Source organism: Elaeis guineensis, chromosome 5, assembly GCF_000442705.2.
Source record: "Elaeis guineensis isolate ETL-2024a chromosome 5, EG11, whole genome shotgun sequence".
Taxonomy (NCBI): domain Eukaryota; kingdom Viridiplantae; phylum Streptophyta; class Magnoliopsida; order Arecales; family Arecaceae; genus Elaeis; species Elaeis guineensis.
The window spans coordinates 121,889,327-121,915,948 of NC_025997.2; the positions used below are offsets into that span (position 1 = coordinate 121,889,327).

The following is a 26,622-nucleotide window of genomic DNA, read 5'->3' on the forward strand; positions in this document are numbered from 1 at the left end:
TTGGGCCCTAGGTTGAAAGGCTGTGGGTCTTTCGGGTTCTTGAGGTCTAGGTTATGTGGGCCTCAAGGGACCAACTCTTTATGGGCCAGGTCTGAGCCCAGGATAGATGAGATTAGATCGAGTCATGGGTGTACATGGGCTTAAGTTAACCTAATCTCCCATAGAGTTGGTCAAGGGAGTTTTGGGTTTGGGTCACTTGACCCTGTGTTTATATATACATATATTGTATAGGTTTGATTAAGCCAAGGAATACAGAAACCATTTCTTTCAAGTCTCTCTCTCTCTTCTCCCTCTCTCTCCAGCCATTCTCCATGCCCCAGGAGCAAGAAACCCTAGGGTTTCTTGCCGCCAGGTCCCAAAAAGGCAGGTGAAGCAAGGAGGCGCTAGCCCTCCTCCCCCTTTGTGCCGCCTACCAGATCTGCTCTTCCCCTCTTGCAGCCACCCAAGCATCAGATCCAGGACCTAGAATCTCTTGAGAAGAGGTTGGTACAAGTTTCTCTCAAATCTAAAGTTGATTTGAGGTCGTTTGAGGCACGGGTGAGATCTCCATCAACAGATCTACAGGAAAGGCTGCAGCAGGACAGATCTGCAAGGTCTGGTTCCATCTACCTTCTTCCCTATCTAGAATGCCCCAATTTGAGATCTACAAATTGAAAGACCTCGGTCCAGGCCTGATCTAGTTGGGTACCAGATCTTGAATTTTTTAGAGGTGATCTTAGAGGCATCCTTCATCTGGAACGAAAGGCTGACGAAGAAGATAGCAACCAGACTGATTTCATCAAGGGCATTCAATCAAGTCCAGAAGTCTCCAGATTTATTCGTTGCTAGTTCTGCTGCACCAAAGGTCCGTGGGAAGAGCCGAGATCATGCTCCAATAGTTGGTATCAGAGCCACGGTGGTGAGGAAGCGGTTCCAAGTACGAGAAGTTGAAGATCCCAAGTGCTGAAAATTTTCAGCAAGGTACCATCAAGGTATATTCTATACTTCTTGATTTTATATTGCTTGTTTGGCTTGGATCCAGTCATGGGCAGCAATATGAAGGTCAATTTCGAGAAGTTTGATGGCAAGAAAAATTTTTTCATATAGAAAATCCGGATGGAGGATCTTCTGGTGCAAGCAGATCTGGATCAGGCTTTGGATGAGAAGCCTGAGGGAATGACAGATGGACAGTGGGCATCGTTGGAGAAGAAAGCATGCTCGGTGATCAGAGGATGTTTGGCGGATGCAGCATTGTATTCGGTGCTGGAAGAAAAGATCCCGAAGGGCCTCTGGTCGAAGTTGCACACCATGTATATGGGGAAGAATATGTGCAACAAGCTAATGCTGAAGAAGAGGTTGTACAGTCTTCGGATGCATGAGGGATCTGATGTGATTGGCCACATTCAGAGGTTCGACCAGTTGTGCACGAAGTTGATGAATATCGGGGTGAAGCTGGATGAGGAGGACAAGTCCCTGTTGCTTTTGTGTTCACTGCCAGAATCATATGACTCTTTGGTGACTACACTGCTCTACAGCAAAGAGACTTTGGAATATGAGGACATGGTCTCGGTGTTGAGGTCTAATGAGCAAAGAAAAAAGTTGACCAGAGATCGGGCTCCCTAGGAGGGTTTGGTAGTAGGGAAGAGGACAGGTAGAGGCAGAGGCAGAAGCAAGTCCAGGGGGCGGTCCAAGTCCAGGAAGGGAAAGAAAGAGATGAAATGCTTCAAGTGCAACGAGCTCGGGCACTTCAAGCGAGAATGTCCACTATGGAAGAGCAAGAAGGAAGAAAGAAGTGGCTCAGAATCAGTGAGTGCAGTTGCTGGGCAGCAGGTGGAGGATGATCTACTCGTGGTATCAGATGGTCACAGGCATTATACAGAGGAGTGGACACTAGACTCTGCGTGCTCACATCACTACACACCACACAGGTCTTGGTTTGCGACATACACCAAGACAGATGAGGGATCAGTGACTCTAGGCGACAATCATCCTTGCAAGGTGGCTGAAATAGGGACAGTCAGGGTGAGGATGTTTGATGGGATTGTGAGGACATTGACAAATGTAAAGCACATCCCAGAGCTGGAAAAGAATCTGATGTCATTAGGCTACTTGGAGCGCAGTGGATACAGCTTCAGTAGTAGGGCTAGAAGTGGAGTACTGAACATCTCCAATGGAGCTATGGTAGTGATGAGAGGCAGGAGGTTGGACAATAACCTCTATCACATGGAGGGATCTGTGGTGATCGGAGAGTCTGATGCAGCAGCTGCAGCACAGGACCAGCAGGGGGCTTACAGGATGTGGCACTACCGCCTAGGCCACATGGGTGACAAGGGACTGAGGGAGTTAAGCAGGAGAGGACTCATCTCTGATCTGGAGGATGGTGCTACAGGGAAGATCTGTGAGCCTTGCCAGATGGGAAAGCAGAGGAGAGTTCAGTTCAACATCAGTACAGCCCGCAGTGCAACCCCTCTGGAGTTAGTACACACGGATGTGTGGGGACCAGCCCCAGTTTTAGCTAGGAATGGGGCCAGATACTTCATGACCCTGATTGATGATTTCTCAAAAAAACTCTGGATTTACTTCATGAGAGAGAAGTCAGAGGTCTTCACCAAGTTCAAGATCTGGAGAGCTAAGGTGGAGAAGGAGCAGGGGAGGAGCGTGAAGTGTCTGAGGTCAGACAACGGCGGAGAGTACACCAGCAGAGAGTTTCAGGATTACTGTGAGGAGTGTGGGATCAGGAGACACTTCTCAGTTAAGGAGACTCCACAGCAGAATGGGATGGCTGAGAGGATGAACAGAATACTTCTGGAAAAGGCACGATGCATGAGGCTGCAGGCAAGGCTTCCAAAGGCGTTCTGGGTTGACACAGTTGACGCAGCCGGTTACTTGGTCAATCGGTCACCTCACACCAGGTTGGATGGCAGGCTTCCAGAGAAGGTGTGGTCTGGGAGGACAGTTGGGCTGGGCCATCTATGGGTATTTGGGTGCACGGCCTATGTGCACATTGGAGCTAGTGAGTGGAGCAAGCTAGACGTCAGATCACGCAAGACAGTGTTTCTAGGCTATCCGCGAGGAGTTAAGGGATACAGGCTGTGGGATCCCTTGGAAAAGAAGGTCATCATTAGTCGGGATGTGACTTTTGATGAAGAGTCAATCTTACGGAGGTGAGCAGGCATGGAGGAGCAGCAGGAGCAGGAGGAGGTCCAGCAGGGCGCTGCTGGACAGCTTACCTCTTTGATTTTACCTCTTGTAGGTACTAGGGAGGATATGACATTCAGGTGGAGAACCTACCTAAAGTGTCTCCATAGGTGGAGAGGACTCGGATGGATGATCAAGATGGAGAGGTCCAGCAGGAGCGAGCTGGACCGAGGACTGATATCGGTGTTGCCCTACATAAGCCCAAGAGGACCATCAGGCAATCGGACCGATATGGCTTCGAGGAGACGCTGTCATATACCCTGGGGACAGCGAATGGAGACCCATATACTTATCAGGAGGCTATTGAGAGCCAAGACAGAGAGCGGTGGGTCCAGGCGATGTCCGAGGAGATGCAGTCTCTCCACAAGAACCAGACGTGGCGATTGGTGCAGTTGCCATAGGGGAAGAGGCCCATTGGCTGCAAATGGGTCTACAGTCGCAAGGAAGGGCCTTCAGAACAGGGAGGTATCAGATTCAAGGCGAGGTTAGTGGCCAAGGGATACTCTCAGAAGGAAGACATCGACTTCAGCGAGGTCTTCTCTCCCGTCGTCAGACATACTTCCATCAAAGTGTTGCTGAGCATTGTAGCAGCTCAGGATTTAGAGCTAGAGCAGATGGATGTCAAGACGATATTCCTCCATGGGCATTTGGAGGAGAGGATTTACATGGAGCAGCCACCCGGTTTCAGAGATCCAGGATCAGAGGAAAAGGTTTGTTTGTTGCAGAAGTCACTGTACGGGCTGAAGCAGTCATCGAGGCAATGGTACAAGCGGTTCGACTCCTATGTGCGCAACATTGGACTTTTCAGGTGCGAGTTTGATCCCTGTGTTTATGTTCAGTCTCTTGAGGATGGTTCTAGGATATTCCTACTCTTGTATGTGGATGACATACTTATAGCATGCAAGAGTAAGAAGGTTGTGCAGGATCTGAAGGCATCCTTATCTCAAAAATTTGAGATGAAGGATTTGGGCCCTGCAAGGAAGATCCTAGGTATGGAAATTTTCAGAGATCGAGCCCAGAGGGTGCTGCATCTATCTCAGGGGGGCTATATACAGAAGGTCTTAGAGAGGTTTGGGATGAAGGGAGCAAAGCCGGCGGAGCTGCCACTTGCCGGTCACTTCAGACTCTCGAAGACCATGGCGCCACAGACTGAGGTGGAGGCTCAGGAGATGGAGAAGGTTCCTTATGCTTCAGGAGTTGGGAGCTTGATGTATGCGATGGTTTGTTGTAGGCCAGACATCGCTCATGCAGTGAGTCAGGTTAGCAGGTTCATGGCGCAGCCTGGCAGGGAGCACTGAAGAGCTCTGAAGTGGATATTCAGATACCTGGCGGGTTTAGTTGGAGTTGGCATCTGCTATAGAGGAGGTGCAGTGGGATACTCTGACATGTCCAGGGAGGCTCAAGGGCTGATTGACGGTTATGTAGATGCAGATTTCGGTGAAGATGTGGATACCCGGAGGTCTACGACAGGCTTCATCTTTAGCCTGTATGGAGGTCTTATTTCTTGAAGATCGATTCTGCAGCCTATCACGGCCCTATCCACTACAGAGGTGGAGTACATCGGGTTGATAGAAGCAGCTAAGGAGGCAATTTGGCTGAAGGATTTGTTGACGGAGATGGACCTTACTCAGGAGGCCATTAGAGTGCACTGTGACAGCCAGAGTGCACTTCTATTAGCACAGAACTTAGTCTATCATGCAAGGACAAAGCACATCGACATTCGGTATCATCAGATCAGGGAGCTTGTAGAGGATGGTGAGGTGGAGCTAGTAAAGGTACACACCAAGGAGAATCCAGCTGATGCACTTACGAAGGTACTTCCATGGGACAGCTTTCAGAGATGTGTTGAGCTGATTCGGCTGATGGACAGAGTGGAGCTGATTGAGGCCTTGGGACACCAAGGTGGAGATTGTTGTGATCCAGGTGGTATGCCCAAGGCCCAGGAGATCAAGGCTAAGGCCAAGGTCCATCATTTATGAGGGTTTCATGGAGGCTCTAGGACTAGTTGGGCCCTAGGTTGAAAGGCTGTGGGCCTTTCGGGTTCTTGAGGTCTAGGTTATGTGGGCCTCAAGGGACCAACACTTTATGGGCCAGGTCTGAGCCCAGGATAGGTGAGATTAGGTCAAGTCATGGGTGTACATGGGCTTGGGTTAACCTAATCTCCGATAGAGTTGGTCAAGGGAGTTTTGGGTTTGGGTCACTTGACCCTATGTTTATATATACATGTATTGTATAGGTTTGATTAAGCCAAGGAATACATAAATCATTTCTCTCAAGTCTCTCTCTCTCTTCTCCCTCTCTCTCCAGCCATTCTCCACGCCCCAGGAGCAAGAAACCCTAGGGTTTCTTGCCGCCAGGTCCCAAAAAGGCAAGTGAAGCAAGGAGGGCGCAAGCCCTCCTCCCCCTTTGTGCCGCCTACCAGATCTGCTCTTCCCCTCTTGCAGCCACCCAAGCATCAGGTCCAGGATCTGAAATCTTTTGAGAAGAGGTTGGTACAAGTTTTTCTCAGATCTGGAGTTGATCTGAGGTCGTTTGAGGCGTGGGTGAGATCTCCATCAACAGATCTACAGGAAAGGCTGCAGCAAGACAGATCTGCAATGTCTGGTTCCATCTATCTTCTTCCCTATCTAGAATGCCCCGATTTGAGATCTACGAATTGGAAGACCTCGGTCTAGACCTGATCTAGTTGGGTACCAGATCTTAAATTTTTTAGAGATGATCTTAGAGGTGTTCTTCATCTGGAACGAAAGACTGACGAAGAAGATAGCAACCAGGCTGATTTCGTCAAGGGCCTTCAATCAAGTCCAAAAGTCTCCAGATTTGTTCGTTGCTGGTTCTGCTGCACCAAAGGTCCGTGGGAGGAGCCGGGATCATGCTTCAACATAACATTGGGTGTGAGTGTGGGTGAGTTATGAATGGTGCTCCATTTATTTAGTCTAAGTATATTATGACTAGGACTTCTAATATAATTAGGAGGAGAGATCCTAATTTGATTAGGATATCCTTATGTTGTCTATTTAAAGAACCTAGCCTTACTCCTTTCATTATCTCACTTCCTCTCTTCCTTACCGCCACCTTTACTATGCCCACACCTCCTCCTCTCTCTCTAGCCCATGCCCTCTCTCTCTAAGCATCCTCTCTTTGGATCTAGAGAGAAGTGGGCGGCATCTCTTCTTGGTGTCAAGGATTGGCGCCAAGTTATAGGTGGTTTCTCTTCCTCTCAAGTTTGTTGAGAGTTTGTTACAACTACTTTGTGGTTGTTGTTCTTTTGATTAGTTGAAGGATCAAGAAAAGTTCTTGATTTCTTTATGAATCAAGAAAGAAAGATTAAAAAGATTCAAAAAAGGTTGATCCTTATCCAGGCTTGGTTCAAGCCTATTCAGGCTCTGAGTTTAAGTGAATTGTATCAAGAAGAGCCTATCCAGGTTGGCTCTGTGGATACCCATAGAGGTAGGACATTTGTGCTACTGATTGAGAGCCTGCTTAGCTCCAGATCTAGGGAATGAATTGGATTCAACCCCAGTTATAGGTTTGAAGCAAAAAAAAAAAAAAAACAGTGATTCAAGTATGTGAATTCATTACAGGCTTTCATTCATTCTTTCTAAAATTAGTTTATGTTAATTTTAGCATATGAACTAGATCCGTAGGTACTTTCATATGATAAATATATGCTTAGATTAAAAATATTTTAATCTAATTTTTTTACTATATTTTATATTTAAAAAAATTTTGAAATCCACATGTACTAGCACCTGTAGAAAATTCAACAGTGATATCAGAGCCATATGTTCATATGTATAGAAATAGCATAAAAGTTTTAAAAATTATTTTTAAAATTTTAATTTTAGTTCATACATGTGATGTATGTATTTATATTCAGATTTAAAAAGTATCTTAGATCTGATTTTTTATTCATATATGCAATATATGAAAATATGTGTAGGCTAAAAATTAAATTCTTACGATCTGAATTTTTCGTATATGCAATATATGATGGTATGTTTAGATCTGAAATTAATTTTTAAAAAATTTAAAACTTTTTATATATATGATATATGATTGCATGCATATTCTGAAAGTATTTCGAGAATCAAAAAATTTATTTTTTATATAATGAATTTAGATCTGAAAATTATTTTTATGATTTGAAATTAGTTTGTGCATGAATTATTTGGGAGTGGATAGTTTTGCATTAGAATTGCATCTTAGGTTATGATTAAATCATATTGGGTCAAAATCAATGTAGTCATTGATTAAACCAAGTCAAGTGTTGATTTGAGTTAGATCAATTAAGCTAATTATTCTATAAGTATTGTAGATTAAGTTGATTAAACTTCATATGTAGAATTGTGTTAATCTAAAGACCTAATCCGACTTTATAGTTTGAATCCGATTCATCTAAGTTGACTAATTGAAATTAATAAATCATTTGGTGTCTAAGACAATCTCGATCAGTGATTTTTAATTGGGAGGCTATTAACCTAGATAATTTTATCTATGACGAGTTAATCATGTACCCTTCCATCGATCTCACTTATCTAACCAATTGAATGATTAGGCTCATTAGTTGTCAAGGCATTTTGGTTTAGCTCATACCAGTTAGATCAGTCATATGATGACTGATTAGATGAAATCTAACCTAAACCTTTCTAATCAATATTAAGCCTTATGGTCTTTCACCGTTGTAAAAGTATGGATGTGATACTGGCATTGACTATTCTCGACTAGTTACAGTAGTTCAGTTGCATTAAAAATACGCAACCACTCTACTAGCAAAGAGTTGCTCCAAGGTGAAGATGGGGTTGGGCCCAATATGTGTTATCTGAGGGACTCAATTATGTCTTAACACCTGCTTATGAATGGTGGGTCTGGCTTAACTAAGGAGTAAGACAATATGTGTTATCTGAGCTCTCATGACTTAGAGACTAAGTTGCTGCAATATGCTTAGAGAAGTATCTGGACAAAGAGTTGTCTATGTACCGATGTGCGTGTCATCAATAACTATTAGATAAGGTACACGATATCGGTGGGACTGCAGCATCCACTAAAAATCTTGTATTGATCACGTCGGATTTTTGTTTTTCATCAGAAGAGTATCAAAATTCAAAAAAATAGTAAGAGTCTATTTGCATCTAAAAGTTTTTAGAGCAAATATAAATTTTAAATATAAATGTCTAACTAAAATTTTTACTTTTGTAGATAAAATAATGTCGACCTCTAACCCACTAGCCTGCATCCTTGAAACTAACCGTCTTACTGGCATAAATTTTAAAGACTAGCTTAAAAATCTCAGAATAGTCCTGACATCCAAAAAGATTGGGTATGTACTCGATCAGGACACCCCAGCCTTACCAACTCATCTTACGGTAAAGCAAAGAACTGCTTTAGACAAGTGGACAGATGATGATCTTAGGGTGAAGTGCTATGTGCTGGCTTCTATGTCAAATAAGTTGCAAAGCCAGAATGAGCACATGCCCACTATCCGTGCCATAATCACTCACTTATAAGAGTTGTACGATGAGTAGAGCTGGATCGCGTACTTCGAATTATCCAAGTAGTTATTCAATATGAAGATGCATGATGGGCAATTAGTTCACGATCATTGTATGATAATGATCAAGGATCTTGAGGAGCTTGAGAAGCTCAAGCTTATCATGCAGAGGGAGTTAAAGGTAGATTTGATCCTTTAATCCTTGACTAATTCATTTGGACAGTTTATCGTAAGCTATCATATGAATAAATTAAACTGCAACTTATCCGAGTTAGTTAATATGCTGGTCACTACTGAGGGTATCTTAAAAAGTTCAAGAGACTCTGTTCTTGCTGTTGAGCGGGCACCTTCTAAGAGAAAGTCTTAAGGGAAGAAAAAGAATAAGCCTGCGAAGAAGCAGAGGAAGGAGAGCAAATCTAAGAAGGACACTCCGAAGAAAGCTGTGAAGAACGAAAAATATTTCCATTGCAACTCCGACAGCCATTGGAAGAAAAACTATCCCTCTTACCTGGAGAGCCTGAAGATGAAAAAGAGTGAACAACCTTCTGAAGGTATGCTTATAATAGAATCTAACCCAACGATTTTTTCTACTTCTAGTTGGGTATTGGACTTTAATTCTAGTACTCATATATGTACTTCAATGCATGGTTTAATAGAAAGTAAGAGGTTAAGGCAAGGTGATATAATCTTTCAGATCGACAATGGAGTAAAAATTACTGTAGAGATCGTTAGAACCTATCTTCTTCGATTACTGTTAGATTTTAGATTAGATTTAAAAAATAATTATTGTGTTCTTATAGCTAGTTAAAATTTGATTTCGATCTCTATAGTAACACAGGATAGATTTATTTTTTAATTTAATAAATATTATTATTTTATTTATTTATAAAATAAATTGATTGCATCTGATCTTTTAATTGACAGTCTTTATCACTTGCATGTTGATGCTAATGTGAACCTAAATGAACAAATAGTGAGTGCCATAGACTAAAAAAGATTCAGAGATGATATTAACCATAAGTACTTGGGGCACCACAGACGTGGCCATATTGGAGAGAATAAGATAAACAGGTTGAAAAAAAAATGAGATCTTAGATTTAGTTAAATTTGAGTCAATTTCAGCCTGTGAACCGTGTCTTTGAGAAAAAATAACCAGATTACCTTTTATGGGACAAGGAGAAAGGGCCACTGAGTTACTAGCTCTGGTATACACTAATGTGTGTGGCCCATTTGATGTGCAGGTCAGAGATGGTTATAGCTACTTCATTATTTTTACTGATGATCTGTTATGGTACGGATATATATTTTTTATGAAATATAAGTCTGAAGTCTTTGAAAGATTCAAAGAATTCAGACATGAGGTAGAGAAGCAAACAGATAAACCCATAAAAGTCTTATAATTCGATCGAAGAAGAGAATACCTAAGTATTGAATTTTTGAAACATCTTAAGGAGAATGGCATAGTCTTTTAATGGACTCTTCTCAGAATGCGTCAACTCAATAAAATATCTGAAAGGAGAAACGGGATCCTATTAGATATGGTCTGATCCATGATGAGCTTCACTAATTTATTTTTATTTTTTTGAAGACACACCTCACTTATCATGATACATATTTTAAATAGGATTCCTTCTAAATCTATTCCTACCATATTATATGAGATATACCTTGCGATAATAATTCCTCTGGCATTATGACCTTTACCATAATGATGCTGTCCATAAATCAAATTATTTTGTGGATTGGATTTCACTTGACTGTCTGTGGCTCCATTGTATGTGCTTGGGGTAGAAGTTTTGTATAACTTCTACGAATGGCTCGTAATACTGCATCTCTTCCGAGACTAGGGCCTCTTATCATAACTTCTGCCTGTTGCATACCCTGATCGACTACTGTACGAATAGCATTGACCACTGCAGCTTGAGCAGCATATGGTTGTACCTCTTCTTGTGCCTTTGAATCCAGAAGTACCTGTGAAGGCCCAAGAAACCATCCGACCTCGTACATCTGGCAGGGTAAGAAGCTAAGTCCGAGTTATCTTAAGACTTGAAGATGTCCAGCTTATGTCAAGAGATAGAAAGCTGACAAGTTAGAAGATAGATCTGTTGTAGCTCACTTCATAGGATATCCCAAAAAATTTATCAGGTACTACTTTTATTTTTCACATGATCACTATATGATTGTGAATCGCAATGCCACATTCTTAGAAGAATAGTTTATCCAGGATGGTGGTAGTGGGAGGCTAGTTGAGCTCGATGAAAATCTCTCTAAAGATCAACGAGCTATAGATCCTCAAGAACCCATCCATGATGAGTCAGTAGTTAATATTCTACCTCCACCTCATAAATCAGGTAGAATCTTCTATCCTCCTAAAAGATACATAGGTATGCTGAAAGAAGATGTAGAGGAAGCATTCCTTATGAAAAATGAGAATCATGGTAATGATCCTAGTACTTTTGATGAGGTGATATCTGACATCGATTTCAAGAAATAGTTAGATGCAATAAATTCAAAAATTGACTCAGTGCACTCAAATCAAGTATGAACTTTAAAGGATCCACTTGAGAAAATTTTTCTTATTAGGTGTAAATAGATCTATAAAAAAAATAAGTACTGATGATAAGGTAGAGACCTATAAGATAAGACTGGTGGTAAAGGATTATAGTCAGCATGAAGGTATTGACTATCATGATACTTTTTCATCTGTAGTCATGCTGAAATCTATCCACACATTGCTTGCTGTTGCAGCTTACTATGATTATGAAATTTGATAGATAGATGTGAAAATTACTTTTCTGAATGGATATCTTGAGGATGATATCTATATAGAGCAGCCTTTGAATTTCACATCCGGTGATAGTGATCACTATGTTTGCAAGCTGCAAAGGTCCATCTATAGACTAAAGCAAGCTTCTCAAAGCTAGAATCTTTATTTCGATGATATGTTCAAATCTTTTGATTTTATTAAAAATAAAAAAAAAATTATATTTATAAAAAAATTAGTGAGAGAGTGCTTGTCTTCCTCGTATTGTACGTGGATAATATCCTCCTTATTAGATATTTTTATACTGACCTCGATCAAAGCTTGATTGTCTAAGAAATTTTTCATGAAAAATCTAAGAGAAGCATCCTATATCATTGAGATTAAGATCTATAAAGATAGATCTAGAAGGATACTTAGCCTATCACAAAAGCTGTATATAGAAAAAGTACTGAAGTGATTCAGCATGAAAAACTCTAAAAGAAGTTTGCTACCCCTTAGGTATGATATCGACTCTTCAAGATCATGTGTCCTACCACTTCTGAGGAGATCGAGCGTATGAGTTGGATCCCTTATGCTTGGGTGATAGGAAACCTCATGTATGCTATGGTATGCACTCGATCTGATATTGTCCTTGCTATAAGTGTCACAAGTAGATATTAGTCAAATCCAGATGAGGAGCACTGGATAGCTGTGAAGAACATCCTTAAGTACTTACGAAAGACTAAGGATTTATTCTTGATTTTTAGAGAAGCACCTAAATTATGGATTAAGGGTTATATAGATTCGGACTTCATATCGGATCCTGATGATAGAAAGTCTACATCGAGATATGTGTTCGTTAGCCATGATGATGCAATAAGCTGAAAGTATTCCAAGCAGAGCACCATTGTAGATTTGACCACAGAGGCTGAATATGTTGCCTCTTCGGATACTGTCAAAAATAGACTTCTGGTTCAAAAAGTTTACTGCGAAACTTGATGTAATGACATTGGATGTCATACCACTATACTGCGACAACAATAAAACCATAGCACTTGCTAAGGAGCTCCAGTCTCATAAAAAATCAAAGCACATTGAATGATGGCTCCATATCATATGTGACTACCTTGAAGAGCAATATATCAAGATGCGAAGAGTAGACTCTGTGGATAACGTGGCAAATCTACTGACAAAGCAATTGAGCCAGCCCAAAATGAAAGCTCATCTTAAGAAGATGGGGCTTAGATTAATGGCTAATTAGCTTTAGTCCAAATGAGAGATTGTTAGATATATGTTCTAGAAACTAATTATTGGCTGACACATTATTCATTCTATGATGCAAATTTGTACTTTAAATGGACAAATTTTTTTTTTCATTCAAATGTTATGTGTCTTTGAACTGTCTTTGAAATTGATGTTATAATACATATTCTCAAAGTATTAAAAATTAAAGGCATGTAAGATCGATTTCTAAATTACTCTCGATCATAAGATAGTAATGGAGATAGTGATTGATTCAGATAGACCGACGCATAGTTTATTTTTTTTGGGATAGATGAGTCTCTAATCTATGGTGTAGAGACACGAGTGATAATTATGGATAGTTGTTAGAGAATAACTAATACTAAGTATGACTATACGAGAGATCACATGAATTTTTATCCAATCGTCAGTGATCATCTCGATGCTGTAGTTGTATGATTAATTTTTTGACCTATGGTATCACGGTTGCTCACAGTAAGACTGCTGCAGTTTGACTACACATAAATATTTACTTGATCATGAGTTTTTATAGTAGATGTTGGTTTCAATTGGTTAAGCTGTGGGAGCAATGTATGCATCTAGATGGGATTTATCAATCTTGATAGAGAGGAGTAGTTCTATGAGTTTGAGAAGCTAAGTCCATAAGTCTATGGTCATAGCAGTGTGATTAATAAAAAAAAAATTTTATTTGAAATTACTATTGGACTTGAACTGATCGAATCTATCATATAACTGATAATGAAATTTGACGATTTATCCATGACCTGCCATCTTGTCAGAACTCACGATAAAAGAATTGTATCATATATTAACTACATCTAGAGGTTCTATTTCGATTTTACTGGATTGCCACTACATATTGCTAGATGTCACTGGTAGATTGTGAGAACTCAATAGAATCATTCTGGATCAATATCCTTGTCAAGTTAGAGTGAAATTATTTCGATCCACTGAAAGAGATTTTAATGATATCAATAATAGAAATCATAGTATATCTCACTACCAGATAAAATTGAATCGATGGAGTCACACACAAAGAAAAAAGATCTAGAATAGTTATAATTGAGCTTATGAAGTGCTAGTTAATATGGATTTAGAAAAATTCTATTGGGTTCATGTTAATCTTGCTAGCACTTGGATGAACCTAATTTCTCCTGTAGTTGGTTTACTTATATGATAAGCTTTAGTCAATTCCTACACTTAATTTGAACCTAATTGAATTTGATTCAATGGGCTCCAATAGTTGGATGCTTAATTTATGACTTGGATTAAATTAAGAAAGAATTTTTTAATTTTATTTATCAAAAATCTTTGAAAAGAATTTATGAAACCATATGGACTGATTTGAGATTTTTAATTGGATCCCATACGATAGGACGTCTAGTATTGGGTGTAAGTGTGGGTGAGTTATTGGTGGTGTCCCATTTATTTGGTCTAAATATATTATGACTAGGACATCTAATATGATTAAGAGGGATCTTAATTTGATTAGGGCATCCTTATGTTATCTATTTAAATGACCTTAGCCTTACTCCTCTCATTATCTTACTTTCTCCCTTCTTTGCTGCCACCTTTACTATGCCCATGCCTCCTCCTTTCTCTCTCTAGCCGATGCCATCTCTCTCTAGGCATTCTCTCTTTGGATCTAGAGAGAAGTGGGTGGCATCTCTTCTTGGTGTCAAGGGTTGGCGCCAAGTTGTAGGTGGTTTCTCTTCCTCTCAAGTTTGTTGAGAGTTTGTTACAACTATTTTTTGGTTGTTGTTCTTTTTGATTAGTTGAGGGATCAAAAAAGATTTTTGATTTCTTCAAAAATTAAGAAAAAAAGATTAGAAGGATCTAAAAAGGATTGATCCCTATCCAGGCTTGGTTCCAACATATTCAGGCTTAGAGTTCAAATGAATTATATCAAGAAGAGTCTATTTAGATTGATCCTGTGGATATCCATAGACGTAGAATACTTGTACTGCTGATTCAGAGCCTACTCAGCCTCAGATCCAGAGATTAAATTAGATTCAACCATAGTTACAAATTTGAAGCAAAGAGAAAGCGATTCAGGTATGTGAATTGATTATAGACTTTCATTCATTCTTTCTAAAATCAGTTTATATTAATTTCAGCATATGAACTAAATCCATATGTGCTTTCATATGATGAATGTATGCTTAGATTAAAAATATTTTAATCTAATTATTTTCACTATATTTTGAATTTAGAAAAATTTTGAAATCCACGTGCATTAGCACCTGTAAAAAATCCAACAATACGATCAATTTTTTTGATGAGCCAGAAGAAAAGTTCGAAGAGAGACATGTAGTAAAGAGGGATAGAGGATAAAACAAAGTTCACCATGACCAAACTGTTAGTTGATGAAGTCACATCCCACTAAAATACTAAAAGAATTGGTGAAGATAAACTCAAACAAATGGAAAGTGAGATAAGGATAAGAATATGGATAGTTTAAACTCACAAAGATAATAATTTTAGTCTTTGTCAAACTCAACAAGAGTTACCTATACATATGCCTATTGTCTTCTATTCTTGTATGAAAAACATCTAAGAGGTGGTTCTAACTCTCTATGGTTCTTTTTCTCTTATATTATTGGGATTTATGTTCTACAATCTTGTTCTCATTGTGTAGAGAGAAGGATGAGAGATTAGAGGTTGTTTTTTCTTTATAATTATTTTTTGTTGCGATCAATAAAAGATACTTTGTCATACAAACCTTGTCGGAGGATGTAGAGATCTTGCCGAAGGATATAGGACTGACACTTTATCGTACAAACCTTGCAAACTCTATGTTTTTTCTCTACTTTACTTTTCTTGTGGTTTATCTATTGTTTTAGCTTTTTATGTAAGATCCTTTATTTCTAACTATTGGTGTCAAAGCAAAAGGTTCATAGAAAAATTTTGTGCAGTATAACCATGACAATAGGAAAGAGTACAACCAAGTTTGAGATCCCATGCTTTGATGGGACAAACTTTGTGAGGTGAAAACTCAAGATGCATGCGGTGCTAGTGAAAGACGGTTGCATGGTCATCCTACTTGATAAAGAAGATCAGTCAGAAAGGATGATAGATAAATAGTTCATAGAGAAAGATGGAATGGCTTTGGCAAACCTGTTCCTAGCATCAGAGGATACTATTCTTTTTAACATTGAGACTGAGACAACTACAAAAGGATTGTGAGAGAAGCTGAAAAGCATCTATGAAGAGAAGTCACTGAAGAACAAGATATTCCTCAAACAGTAGCTGTATAACTTGAAGATGAAGGATGGAGCATCAGTTCAAGAGCAGCTCAATCACTTCAATTCCTTAATCGGTAAGCTTATGGCCCTTGATGTTAAAATTGATGATGAAGAAAAGCTAGCCTTTCACTTTGTTCTATGTCTGATTCTTAGGATAATCTAATCATGAATCTTAGCTATGTGAAGTCTCTTAAGATAGAATCTATTGTAGGTCACTTCTCACTAAAGAACTGAGCCATAAGTCAAGTCAAAGTTCATCAGCTAATGCAATGGTAGCACGAGGAAGGTCCATGGAGAGAGATCATGGCGATAGAGGGAAGTTCAGATCGAAGTCCAAGGCAAAGAAAAAGATAAAATGTTGGAGCTATGGTAAATCAAGACATATGAGAAAGGATTGTAGACTGAGAAAGGAAGGTGGAGAGGATAAGCCTGAGTCCAATAATTCCCAAAGAAACATGGTAGATGCTGGTTCTCCTACATCTAAAGATAGAAATGCATTATTTGCTCCAGAGAGATCAAAGATACTCAATTAGTGGGTTCTTGCTTTGGGCATACCATTTCACATGACTCATCGTAGGGAGTGATTTTATACTTACTAACCTTGCCAGGGTGGCATTGTTTATATAGGAGACAATGGCGAGTGCCCTATTGTTGGAGTGGGAGATATGCGGCTTGGGATGTTTGATGGATGTGTTCATATGATGTTAGATATTAGACATATCCTTCCACTCCAAAAAGCTCTTCTATCTTTAAAGATTTTTGATGAGCATGGTATGAAATTTATCGGAGAGAAGCATTAGTTAAAAGTTGTCAAAGCTTGCATGGTAGTGACAAAGGGAGAGTTGATCGGTAATCTTTACAAATTGATTGATGAGACTTTAGTGAGAGAAACCATTGTTGCCAGCATCAAGTCAGAGTCTCATATCGTCTAGCATAGGCATTTGGGACATATGAGTGAATGCGGATTTCATATACTTTCTAATAAAGATCTTCTTCTTGGTTACAAGTCTATCTGTTTGGATTTCTATGAAGATTATTTATTTGGAAAGCAGCATAGACTTTCTTTCTCTTTATCTCACAATAAAAGTAAAAATTTTCTTGAGTTGATTCATGCTAATACTTGGGAGGCACCTACAATTTCTTTGGGAGGTAATTCTTTATTACTTTTGTTGATGATTATTCTTGGAAGGTATGGATTTATATGCTCAAGAGTATATTAAATGTATTTGAAAAGTTTAAGCATTTAAAAGCTTTGGTTGAAAATAAAAAAGATTTAAAAATAAAATATCTTTATACTGATAATGGAGGAGAATTTTGTTCAAAAGAATTTGAAGCCTTTTGTAATAAACATGGGATCAAGCGGCACTTGACAATTTATAGGACACCACTAGCAGAATGGTATTGCGAGAGAATGAACATGACTCTCATGGAATGTGCCAAAAGCCTGTCGAGTATAGTGAGGCTTGACAAAAGCTTTTGGGCTGAAGCTATAAGCACACCTTATTTGTTCATGAATACGGCACCAATAGTCTCTCTTGGGTTAAAGATTCATGAAGAGGTTTGATTCTAGCAAAGGTTTGATTCTAGCAAGCCTGTCGATTATTCTTTTCTCTGTACATTTGGTTGTGATATATATGTTTGGATACCGAGGGAGAAATGACTAAACTTGACATGAACTTTAAGAGATGCATACTTCTTGGCTATGCGAAAGAAACAAAATGACACAAATTATGGGATCCTATTGCCCACAAGATTATTGTTAGCTGAGATATTATTTTCAATGAAGATTTTTTTCAAGAAACTATTATATTTCAAGAAAAGAAGAAAATTTTAATGGAGCATGATGCATCCAATGATGTGCAGCTTGATGATAGAGTGGTAGATGATAGGCATGAACTGGAGACTTCTCATTCATCTCATAAGGATAGTTCACATGTTGAGACACCAATTGATTCGGAGCATCCTAGGAGGATCGTTAGACCATCTATTAGGTATGGCAACTATATCACATCTTTCAGACCTAAGATTAATATTGTTAGTATTTATGTTGCTTTGGCAGAGCAACATAAGCCCACTTCCTACCAAGAGGCTTGTGAGTCTACCTATTCTGATAGATGGCAATGTGCTATGGAGGAGGAGGAGAAGGAATCCTTGTAGAAAAATAAGACTTGAGATCTTGTTGAGCTACCTAAGGGTTGGAAAGCAATTGGATGTCATTGGGTGTACAAATTGAAGGACTCTAAGGATAATTTTGAGAGATTTAAGGTGAGACATATTATCAAGAGCTATGCTCAAAAATCAAGTATCAACTTTGATGAGATTTTCTCTTCAGGAGTTCATCTTACTACTATCGACATTACTATCTATAATATTGAGAGATTTAAGATGAGACTGGTAGTCAAGAGCTATGCTCAAAAATCAGATATCGACTTTTATGAGATTTTCTCTTCAGTTGTTCGTCTTACCACTATTAGAGTTGTGCTAGCAACCATGTCAGTTATGGACTTAAAGTTGGAGCAGTTAGACGTCAAAACTACTTTTTTGCATGGTGATTTAGAGAAAAAGATTTATATAATACAACTTGAATACTTTATTGAAAAAAGAAAAGACGGTCTGGTTTGTCAGCTAAATAAGTTTCTATATGGGTTGAAGCAGGCGCTAAGGTATTGGTACAGGTGATTTGATTCTTTCATTGAGAGCTTGAATTTTTGTAAATTAGAGACTGACCATTATACATATTTCTACAATTATGCTGATGGTCGTTTCTATGTCTTCTATTGTATGTAGATGATATGATTGTGGCAGGTAATAGCAAGCATCATATATATATCTACACTTAAATATTAGTTGGCTCAGGAGTTTGATATGAAGGATCTAAAAGCTATGAGTCAAATTCTCGATATGAAGGTACTATGAGAGAGAAGGATCGAAAATCTAATTGATCCAAAAGACCTATCTAGACAAGGTTCTGTAATACTTTAATATCTAGAATACGAAATCAGTGAGTATCCCCTTTCCTATCCATATGAAGTTATCTATGGAGCAATCAAGTAGAACTAAAATAGAGAAGGCAAACATGACTCGAGTATCATACTTATTAGTAGTAGGGAGCTTAATGTTTGATATGGTGCATACGAGATCCGACATTCCACATGCATTGGGAGCTGTTAGTTAGTACATTGCAAGAAATACCCTTAGATATTTAAGGGTACTTCTATCATTCACTCTATTATGGCCTACAAGTTTGGAGTGTGTTGGCTTTGTTGATGTAGATTTTGCTGGACATATAGATAGGAGACATTCTACTATGGGATATGTGTCCTTCATAGCAAACAGTGCCGTAAGCTAGGAGTCAAAGTTACAGTCAATTGTGGCTTCATCTACAATAAAAGTTGAGTACATTGTAGTTGCACATGCTTGCAAAGAAACCATATGGCCTAAGCGATTACTTGGAGAGCTCAAAGTGAAATAGAATGTATTGGAGTTGCATTGTGATAGTCAAAGTGCTTTACACTTGGCGAGGAATCTAACTTTTCACATTGATGTTTGTTTTCACTTTATGCGTGTAGTGGAGGATGGTTGAGTGTCATTGCTGAAAATCTACACAGATGTGAATCCAACAGATATATTGACGAAGCCTGTGACTCGAGAAGTTCAAGTAGAGTAAGATTTCTCTCAGACTTAGAGCTGCATGATGAAACAATTGGCAAGATCTTGGTTGGTGTTTTGTTGATGGAATGTGTCTTCAAGTGGGAGATGTGTTGGTTGATGAATTCATGTTCCACTAAAATACTAAAAGAAGTAGTGAGGATAAACTCAAATAAATGAGAAGTGAGATAAGGATAGGAATATGGGTAGTTTAAATCAACAAAGATAATAATTCTGGTTCTTGTTAAACTCAATAAGAGTTGTTTGTATATATGCCCATTGCCTTTTATTCTTGTATGAAAAATATCTATAGGGTGGTTCTAACTATTTGTGGATTCTTTTTCTCTTGTATTATTGGGATTTGGGTTCTAAAATCTTGTTCTCATTATAGAGAGAGAAAGGTGAGCGATTATAGGTTGTTTTTTTTTCTTATAATTATTTTCTATCGTGATCAATAAAAGATGTGTTTGGAGATCTTGTCCAATGATGTAGGAATGATACTTTGTCATCTGAACCCCATAAACTCTTTGTGCTCTTTCTTTACTTCTTTTCTACTTTACTTTTCTCGTGGTTTATCTATTGTTTTAATTTTCTATACAAGATTCTTTGTTTTAAGAAACTTGCTAGACCAAGTAGCAAGTCTTCCTTCAACTTTAAGGAGTAGTGGCAATCAAGCAGCTTTTGTAAGTTTTGAATCTCTTAGTGGAAGACCCAAATAAATAATAGGTAAGGATGTGAAACTACATACAATTCAGCCAAGAAGCATAAGGTTGAAGATCACCACTCATGAGAAAACCAACAATAGCAATAGTGCTATTTTGAAAATTAATATATAAACTAGAAATAATCTCAAAACAATAAACAATCAGTTTTAGAATTGAGATAGAGCTGAAATTAGCCTTAAAGAAGATAAGAGTATCATCAGTAAATTGAAAGATTTTAATACCATCTCCAAATTTATGGAAAAGATTATAAGAAGCAGCCTTGTTGAGAAACTTGACCAAAGAGTCAACAACCAAGAAAAATAAAAAATGAGAGAGTGGATCTCCTTAACAAATCCCATGATTATTCTTTATCCAATCACCCACATCTTTGCTGATGCAAACAGCAACTTTAGAGGAACATATATTTTTAAGCCATCCAAGGCATCTGATAGGGAAGCCTCTATGTTTTAGGAGTGTGATCAAAGAGTTGGGATTATGTCTATCAACGGCCTCACTAAAATCATGCTTACATAAAACCCCATTAATGTCAAAGTACCTAGCATGGTAAAGGACTTCATAGGCATAAGAAATGTTATCCAAAATAGATCTACCTTTGATGTAGGCAGCTGGAGTGGGATCAACTAAAAAGTATCCATAAAAGGCTGCATCCAATTAGCAAACTCCTTTGAGATAATTTTGATGCAACTATGAATAAGGCTGGTGGGTCTAAAATCTAATGGATAAGATGCTGCCTCCTTGGATGTAAGAGAGATCAATGTATAGTTGAGCCTAGAGACATCAAGATTGTGATCATAGAGTTGTTGGAATAGATTAAAGAGATCCTTACTAATAAGATCCCAAAAAGATTGAAAGAAACACATAGAGAACCCATCAAGACCAGTGCTTTTATCACTTTTGAAGCAAGAGACTGCCTTCTTGACTTCCTCCAATGAAAAAGGAGCATCTAGGGAGGTCAAGTCAACTTGAGAAGAGTAGTAAATTTATTCCCATCTAACATCAATAACCGCCTTATTGGGATGACAAAAGAGTTTCTTGAAATATGTTGAGAAGGCTTTGATGATTCTACTTTGGTCAATGTAAAGCTGACCATTATAAGAGATGTTTGTGATAAGATTGAATTTCTTTCTATAGGAGGCCATTTTATGAGAATGGGCAGTATTGTTATTACCTTCCTTAAGCCATTTCACCTTGAATCTTTGTTTCCAATAAATTTCCTCTCTTTTATAAATTTCATGAAGCTCTCTTTTGAAGGACAGCCTAGCCTCAGAATCAGATTTAGAAAGAGGACCAAGCTCTTCTTTACAGTCAAGCAGCAAGATCTTATTAAGGAGGTCTAATTTGAGAGTTTTCTCAACATTCATCATATTAGAGCTCCAGGTCTTGAGAGCATATCTCGTTTCCCTTAATTGCATAACGAGAGAGGCAGCATCAGGAGAAGATGAGGCCCTCCAAGCATCCAAAATGACCTCATTAAAAGAGTCATGGAGCCAACTCCTATCTAATTTGAAGATACCCCTCTTGAAAGAGTGTAAGGTACAAGATAGCTGGATAGGAGCATGATCTGAGAAAGAGCAAGCCAACGCTAACTGATTTGTGTTAGGAAAAAAAATCAGACGACTTAAGGTTGAAGAGGAATCGGTCAATCTTAGCTAGAACAGGAGTTTCTTTTCGATTGCTCCAGTTAAAACTCCTTCCTTTTAGTGCAAGATCAATAAGATCAAAGGACTGGATAAAATTGAGGAAATTATAGGTAACACTCTAGATTAAGGGTTGCCATTTCTCTCATGGAGCTATCAATCTTTACATTTTTATCAGAAGGACTTGCAGATGTTGAAAATATGCAAGTTATCAAGAGGATAGGAACAAAATGCAAATTAAATGTTTTAAGAATCTCGCACATGAAGTGTTGATTTTGGAGGAAGCATCCTATATAACATACACATAATAAATGAAAAATCGTAGTCATCAGTACAATTGGCAAACTGTATGACTAGAAGTGAAATTATACCAGCATAGCCACCCAAAACGCAATAGCTGTAAGGGCCATCCACAGCCTCCAGAATCTCAGCTCGAGCAGCAAATAAGCCATAATGCAAGTAACTGCAACACCAATTTCATAATATTGTTAAGGTGATTTTGATGTTTGGAACTTTAAGAGTAATTTCATGAGTATGAAGGCCACTTGACTACGTAGTTATATTCTACATATGTAGACATCAGCTGAGAAGAAAAAGAAGAGCAGCAATAGTTCGGATTAGAAGATGTAAAACCTGTAAGCATAAAGATAGTAATTAGTTTCATTAAGAAGTTGTTTGGTCACATAAGGATTGTTTCCAATTGAGATATTTGGAGCATTTGCAGCAGCCTCTTTTGAGAGAGCATAAGCCATTTGGACAGAGCCACCTCCTAAATCAACCACTCCAACTGTGTCTGAGTATTTATTTCCCAAATTCCCTAACAAATAATTCATAGCAACCTGCACATAACATAGGACTTTTTCATCTCATCAGCTCTTATGCAACATGAAATAATTTTCTGAAAAGTAAACAACAAAACCTCAATTAGATGTCCCTATCCCAAGTTTAGCTTTTGCAAGGGGGTTCTGTAAATGTCAATGTCACAACCAAAATTTTCTATGTATATGAAGTTTTCATTCCATACCCATAAATAAGAACCTTCTTGATATCCTTCAAGAACAGTGACCCACTCTGACTTGTACTCTAATGAGCTGTTGGTTTGAAAAAGATCCCTGACCTGAAGAGGGTAAATGGCGCTTAATCAGGCTACTAAACTGCTCAATAAAAAGCCATATTGTGACTTAGTTTGATGAAGATGAATTAGCTCCAGAACAATTTTTAATCCCGAAGTTTTAGAATTCATTTCATCAAGTATATTGTAGTATATTGAACCATAGCTTGTTCTATTATTTCACTTGAAATTCAGATTAAAGTAATGCTAGGAAGTTTACCGCTTTCAAAATTTTTTCAGACTTTTCTTCTCCTAAGATTCTCAGACCAGCAGTTGCCTGCAGATGTATCAACATGTGATGAATACTTGGAAACAGCAATTTAGTACTACAAACAAAACCAAAACTCAGTTAACTAGAGTGTGAATAAAGATTATACCCCCAATCTAATAGGTGTTGTTGGTTGCAATTCCTCAGGAATCACTCCTTCAGCTTCCTCCAGAAGAGGAATAAGTGAATTGGCTGCCTCTTGGGGATCATCGTCATATGAGCTCAAACCTGGTTTAACCTGCATATAAGGAACAAAATAATGGTGACTACATCATGCTTGGAATAAGAGAAGCTAGTGACCTCTATATGGCCATTTGCATTAGTTTTAGCAGGAGAATTATGCCACCAATATCCTAGTGTTGCAGCCAAAAGCTCATGGCTCAGTACGTAAGGCATTGTTCATTCTATCCCATGCATAGACCTTATGGTTTTACTTCTTTAGATTTTAATCCAAATGACACCTTACGTTAGGAAGGATGGTCCCTTCCCATATAAACCACTGTCTCTATTGACTCACAACCAATATGAGACTGATGGTGCCCTCCTTTATTATCACCACCTAGGACTCTCATAACTATCCCATCTTTGCAACTAATCCCTCCTGATACCAATCACCACAGACTTAAGTAATGACTTTTAACATCATAATAACCATTGAAGCAGCTTCTAGATACCTTCATTAATTATTTTCGATAAGATAAAATTATGTGTAAATGCTAGGTGATTATCTCAAAGTAATATAAAAACCAACAACTACAGGTGAAATGTACGGATCATCAAGGTTGTCATTTAATATTTTTGTTGTTTATAGCAAGATATATGATATTTTGTAGGTAAATAGAAATGTCAAAATGATATATAAGCAATGGCTAAATACTAGATGATTTTCCAAAAATAATATAAAACACCAATAGTCAAAGGTGAAAAAAATAAATGGAGCGTGAAGGATATCATTTAATGTTTTCATTGTTTATAACGAGAAATATGATACTTTTGTAATAAATAAAAATGCTCAACCAAAATGTATGAACAGTGTCTAAAACTTTTTAAAAATAAAAGAACCAGGTAGATAATGTCATATATGATCACATACTCTCCTATCAACAGTTTTTAACATGTCCTTTCTCTTAAATCACCCATTATCTCCCATCAATGGATTCATAGTCTGCTGCTTTCCACCTACTGGCCTGTCCAGAGAAAGAGAGACTAATGAGCAAACAATGTTGTGCAGAATCAAAACCCCACCTCTCACCAAAAAGGCAAGGGGTAGTACCATCCAAACCGAAGTTAGATGGTGGTTTATAACAACTATTCCGACGGATTAGTTGGGCTGGGGCTCTGGGCCAATTTCGTTAACGGGAAACGGTATTTCCAAAATTTTGCATGCAGCTTAGACTGATTATTGTACTCCCTCCACCTGCTTCTGTACACAGGAAAGCTCAATTGGAATTGTGCATATAAGCAAATAAATCTCAGTCAGTACCGCAACGAAGAGCTCAATGTCGTCACCGATGTTGACCAGGTCCATGTTCTGGTCGAACCGGAAGACGTGGACCCGGCTCCCGGTGCTCCCGGCGTCAAAGATGACGGCGTAGGTCTCCGTTTCTCCACGGACGCCACCACCAGCGGCGGCCTTCCGGCCGAGCACAATCCCACCAGCTCCGTGGGGCACGAGAAGCAAGATGAGCAATGCGTATCGCAGGGGATCCCGCTCCATCCTGGCGTGCAAGAGGGAAGGAAGCGAAAGGAGCACGAGAGAAAACAGGAATCTTTTGAGGCGATATAAATTGCACAATCTGCTTTTTTTATTTGTCACTTCAATCACGATCTTATTATTATAATAGTGATCGGAACGTGCTTAAATACTAGGCCCATTTTTTGAGAATAAATAATAAGGGTTTGGTAACCCAACCATAGATGATACACCCTTGGGATGACGGACTATCCATCACGACGTTGGTAATCTAATGATAGCTTAACACATATCTTTAGTAGAAGATGATGGAGTAATCATTTAGTCTCTACTATTTGATCTTTTATAACTATGTTGGAAGAGTTTCAGAATTTTTTACCTGCAAGACAATAAGCAATCTGTCTGCTTACTATTCTGCTTCCTCCTTCACTCAGCAAAATCTGTAATCTCAACAACTTTCGAACATGTAAGCCATCATTCTCTAAAAACTAAAGCACATCTCAATGACTATCACTCTCTAGCGAACGGCACACATTCTCGAAGACAACAAATACCCATCTTCGTCTATATAACTTTATTCTCTAAGACCCTCCAGGTAAGTGAACATTTACTTTGCACATTTTCTCCCAGAAACAGATTTCCTACGAATTAAGATCTAACTCCTCAAGAGAACTCTGAACTCTCTTCACTCCACTTTTGAGATCTCCATTCTTCACACGACATTCTCTGTATTTTCACTTTCTATTCTCTTACCCCAATCTATCATATTTTATATTTAACTCTACTATTAAGCTCGATCTAAAAGCTCAGACCTCTTTTGTTTGCTTTCATGAGAGGATGATTTAGATATTGGAGGGTCTACCATCAAGAAACCTCTAGCGTAAGGATTTTTTTTATCTTTGATGGTTTTATAGGATCTAGCTCAAGAAATCGACCGAAAATCTGATATCAACGTCCAACTCGAAGGATCTCAATCAATTATTTTGTGGCTATTATTCTCTCTCGGCTCCAACTCAACGGTCTAAGCCAGCTCAACTCTCCAACGACAACAATAGAGATAAATAGCATCTTCCTTGGTTCAATTTGCTTAACGTGAGGTACAAGAAGGTAGTTTTTCTCGTTCCGGTTATACCGTGGATATATAGACCATCAGATGTGAGAGAGAGAGTGAGAGAGAGAGAGAGAGAGAGAGAGAGCATTGCTTTTTCATCCCTCGAGGATACGGATGCCTTATTTAGCATGACTTATGGATGGCATAATATGATTCAAAATATCGCTGTTATTAACTAAGCTAGAATTATTCACCAAGCCTAATTAAATACGCGCCAATATTCTGCAAAGAGGAGCAGACTATTGGGGACAAGTCCGAGCTTTTAGGTAATGTAGGCCATTTTTAGTTAAAGGTCTTTTCTGAGGGCAAGTCTCTACTTGTCCTTCATTTCGAGAGTAGGTCACTTTTTTGGCGGAGGTAGTGGATTGTGAATCTCGGCAGACTAGCTCACGTTTCTTCTTTTTGGTGGTCTCTACGAGGGGACGATGGCGCAGCGATCCGGAACCAATAAGGTTCACGTGATGAGTACCTGCATGAGGATTTAAACAAGTTGCAGCTCATTTTTTAACT

General features: G+C 38.6%; 1 protein-coding gene across 4 annotated transcripts in view; it reads right to left on the minus strand.

The window, feature by feature from the left end:
- The window catches only part of LOC105046067 (probable apyrase 2), a 29,391-nt gene extending 4,317 nt beyond the window's left edge, over positions 1–25,074 (minus strand). Inside the window, exons 1-8 of one of the 4 annotated variants that reach the window (XM_029264726.2) lie at positions 24,818–24,957; positions 24,582–24,731; positions 24,402–24,495; positions 23,418–23,546; positions 23,261–23,317; positions 22,954–23,046; positions 22,563–22,768; positions 22,301–22,392 (exon numbers count right to left, since the gene is read on the minus strand). In XM_029264726.2, the coding sequence (XP_029120559.1) occupies positions 22,301–22,392; positions 22,563–22,768; positions 22,954–23,046; positions 23,261–23,317; positions 23,418–23,546; positions 24,402–24,425 (601 nt within the window). In that variant the 5' untranslated portion in view covers positions 24,426–24,495; positions 24,582–24,731; positions 24,818–24,957. Of the gene's footprint in view, positions 1–22,300; positions 22,393–22,562; positions 22,769–22,953; positions 23,047–23,260; positions 23,318–23,417; positions 23,547–24,401; positions 24,496–24,581; positions 24,732–24,791 lie in introns of all 4 variants that reach the window. The other 3 variants (XM_019850962.2, XM_019850961.3, XM_029264725.2) reach the window with 3 other exon arrangements.
- Positions 25,075–26,622: the final 1,548 nt, after the last annotated feature.